Here is a 3303-nt window from a genome sequence, read left to right on the forward strand (position 1 = left end):
TCATTAGAGTAGCCAAGCGAACTCCCAAACTAGCCAACTGGTGAACCTCCCTGGCCAACGGCCTCTGATATGCCTCCAAATGAGCCAAGCTCCCCATAGATTTTTGACTAAGAGCATCCGCTACAACATTAGCCTTTCCCAGGTAATAGAGAATATCAATGTCATAGTCCTTGAGTAAATCTAGCCATCTTCTTTGTCTCAGATTCAACTCCTTCTGCTTGAAAATATATTGAAGGCTCTTGTGGTCGATAAATACATCCACAAGAATCCCATACAAATAATGTCGCCAAATCTTTAGTGCAAACACCACTGCTGCAAGCTCTATGTCATGGGTTGGATAGTTCTTTTCATGGTTCTTGAGTTGCCTAAAAGCATAGGCTATAATCTTGTCGTGTTGCATTAACACACACCCAAGCCCGATCCTTGAAGCATCGCAATACACCACAAATCCCTCTGTACCCTCTGACAGGGTTAATACCGGCGATGTAGTCAGTCTTGATTTCAATTATTGGAAACTCCTTTCACAAGCATCAGACAATTGGAATTTAACTACTTTGTGGGTCAATTTAGTCAATGGATAGGCAAGAGTAGAAAACCCCTCCACAAATCTCCTATAGTACCCAGCCAAACCCAAGAAACTGCGAATCTCTGCTGGAGTGGTAGGTCTGTGCCAATTCCTCACTGCTGCAATCTTTTGAGGATAAACCATAATTTCTTCCCTGGAGATGACATGACCCAAGAACGCGATGGATTCAAGCCAGAATTCACATTTTGAAAATTTTGCATACAGTTGATCTTGCTGAAGAGTCTGCAGAACTTCCCTGAGATGGTTATCATGATATTCTTGACTTCGGGAATATACAAGAATATCGTCAATGAATACTATCACAAAGGAGTCTAGAAAAGGCTTGAAGACTCGATTCATAAAATCCATGAAAGCTGCCGGGGCATTTGTTAGCCCAAAAGACATTACCATAAATTAAAAGTGCCTATACCGAGTCCTGAAAGCTGTTTTTGGAATATCATATTCCCTTATCTTCAATTGATGATACCCAAACCGCAAGTCAATTTTTGAGAAACATGTAGCACCTTGCAATTGATCAAACAAGTGATCTATAATTGGTAGAGGATATTTATTTTTGATTGTGATCTTGTTGAGTTACCGGTAGTCAATACATATCCATACCGACCCATCTTTCTTCCTTACAAACAAGACCGGTGCGCACCACGGTGACACTCTCGGCCGGATGAAACCTTTTTCTAGCAAATCCTCCAATTGTTCCTTTAGCTCTTTCAATTCTGTCGGTGCCATTCTGTATGGTGGAATTGATATAGGCTCTGTGCCTAGCATCACATCGATCCCAAAATCAATCTCCCTGTTTGGAGAAATTCCAGGGAGTTCATCTGGAAAGACATCCGAAAACTCATTCACAACTAGCACGGACTCAAGGCTAGGTGCCTCGGCATTGGTGTCCGCAATCCGAACTAAATGATAGATACAACCCTTCTTGATCATCTTCGCAGCCTTAAGGTATGCAATAAACCGACCTTTAGGCACTACAATATCTCCCTTCCATTCAACAATGGGATCATGAGGAAATTCAAGCCTTATGGTTCTAGTCCAACAATCAAGTTTGGAAAAGCATGAATAAAGCCAATCCATTCCCATTATTACATCAAAATCGACCATCCCTAATTCAATAAGATCGGCTGTGGTATCCCTACCCCGTACCGTAACAACAAAACCTCTATAAACTCGAGCAGCCGTAATAGACTCACCCACCGGAGTAGACACCGAAAATGGCGCATGAAGTTGATGCGGTACTATCCCAAATTCCATAGCAATAAAAGGAGTAACATAGGACAAGGTGGAACCGGTGTCAATAAGTGCATACACATCATGAGATTGGACAGTCAGAATACCTGTAACAACATCTAGAGAAGCCTTTGCAGTATGGCGACCACTCATAGCATAGAATTGGCTGGGTCCTCCTGAACTCTACGCACCACCCCTAGCTACGCCACGCCATGCGGGTGCTGGGGCACCTCGAGCTGGAGAATGGGCTGAGGATGTAGCAGCTACTGGACTGGATGACTGTGTTGTGCCCCTACGCGCTCCCTGATAGGATGTATGACAATGCCTCTATGTGGCCCCTCATCATGTATCCATAACATATGGGTAACTCTAAGTAGCAAAGCCCTAATTGCATCTTCCCGCATTTGGGGTACGGAAACTTCTACTGCTGCTGGGATCTCTCTCTTGACCGACCCCGCTGATAGGATCTTCTGTTGCCCTGACTGGGCCTAAAACGACTCCACTTCTACAGCTGGCTGGGCCCTGATGGCAGTGCACTGGCTGAAGACTATGCAATAGAACGGCCCAGATGATCCTCCCCTGAAAGCTGATCTTCCCCACCGAATGACTCACCCATGTTGCCCGTAGACTGGGTCTTTCTGTTACCGTCTCCCTCCATTTTGTTCTTTAATTTACGATTCTCTGTGGCCTGAGCAAATGCAACCATCTTCCCATAATTCATGTCAGAATTGAATGCAGTTGTAGAAGCCTCATTAATAGTTAGAAGATTGAGACCCTGAACAAACCAACGCACCCTAGCCTCCATTATGGGCAACATATGAATAGCATATTTAGACAGGCGAGCAAACTCCATATGGTACTCACACACACTTCTGCTACCCTACTTCAAATTCTCAAACTCTGCTGCATGGGTTGCCCTTGTCTCGACAAGCAGGAAATGATCTATAAAGGCATCAGCAAACTCTCTCCACCTCGCCGGAGGGCTCCCCTCCTCATGGGAATCTTCCCACAACTCAAACCACGAATAGGCTACCCCTTTCAGATGGTAGGCATCCAACTCTACTCCTTCTATCTTAGTTGCACGCATAACCCTGAGGGTCTTGTGTATCTCATCAATAAAATCCTGAGGGTCTTCTTCTGGATTGGCACACATAAATACTAGAGAGTCTAACTGAAGAAATCTGTTAACCCTGGAACTGGTGAAATCCCCTTGTTGGCAGGATGAGCTAGGCGTAACATTTGACCTTTGGACCTGAGAGGCCACTAGCTAGGTCAACATCTGGATAGCTCCCCTAAGATCCCCATCAGAAATACCAAAACCGGAATCTGGGGCTGGAGGTGGAATAGGAGTATCAATGGGTGGGATAGTAGTACCCTCTGTAAGTGTAGGAACTGGGATAGTCTGCTCTGAAATAGAAAAACTAGGCAGGGTGATAGCACGGCGACTACCCTCACCCGCAGTGTCAAGCAATGAATCATCAGCCACT

General features: G+C 44.9%; 1 protein-coding gene across 1 annotated transcript; it reads right to left on the reverse strand.

The window, feature by feature from the left end:
• Positions 1 to 505: 505 nt before the first annotated feature.
• On the reverse strand, positions 506 to 1969 carry LOC138881093 (uncharacterized). Its single transcript, XM_070161294.1, has 2 exons — positions 1255 to 1969; positions 506 to 897 (listed from the first exon to the last, which is right to left on the reverse strand). The coding sequence occupies exons 1-2, from the start codon at positions 1967 to 1969 to the stop codon at positions 506 to 508; spliced, it is 1107 nt and encodes a 368-aa protein (XP_070017395.1).
• Positions 1970 to 3303: the final 1334 nt, after the last annotated feature.

This window comes from Nicotiana sylvestris, chromosome 11, assembly GCF_000393655.2.
Source record: "Nicotiana sylvestris chromosome 11, ASM39365v2, whole genome shotgun sequence".
NCBI lineage: Eukaryota > Viridiplantae > Streptophyta > Magnoliopsida > Solanales > Solanaceae > Nicotiana > Nicotiana sylvestris.

Excerpts from the sequence above, each read along its gene's own strand:
- LOC138881093 (XM_070161294.1), bottom strand. The coding sequence starts at position 1,969 with ATGAGTGGTCGCCATACTGCAAAGGCTTCTCTAGATGTTGTTACAGGT. Across the intron at positions 898-1,254 it reads GGAGGATTTGCTAGAAAAAG|ACTCCTTTGTGATAGTATTC; the intron begins GTTTCATCCGGC and ends AGCCTTTTCTAG.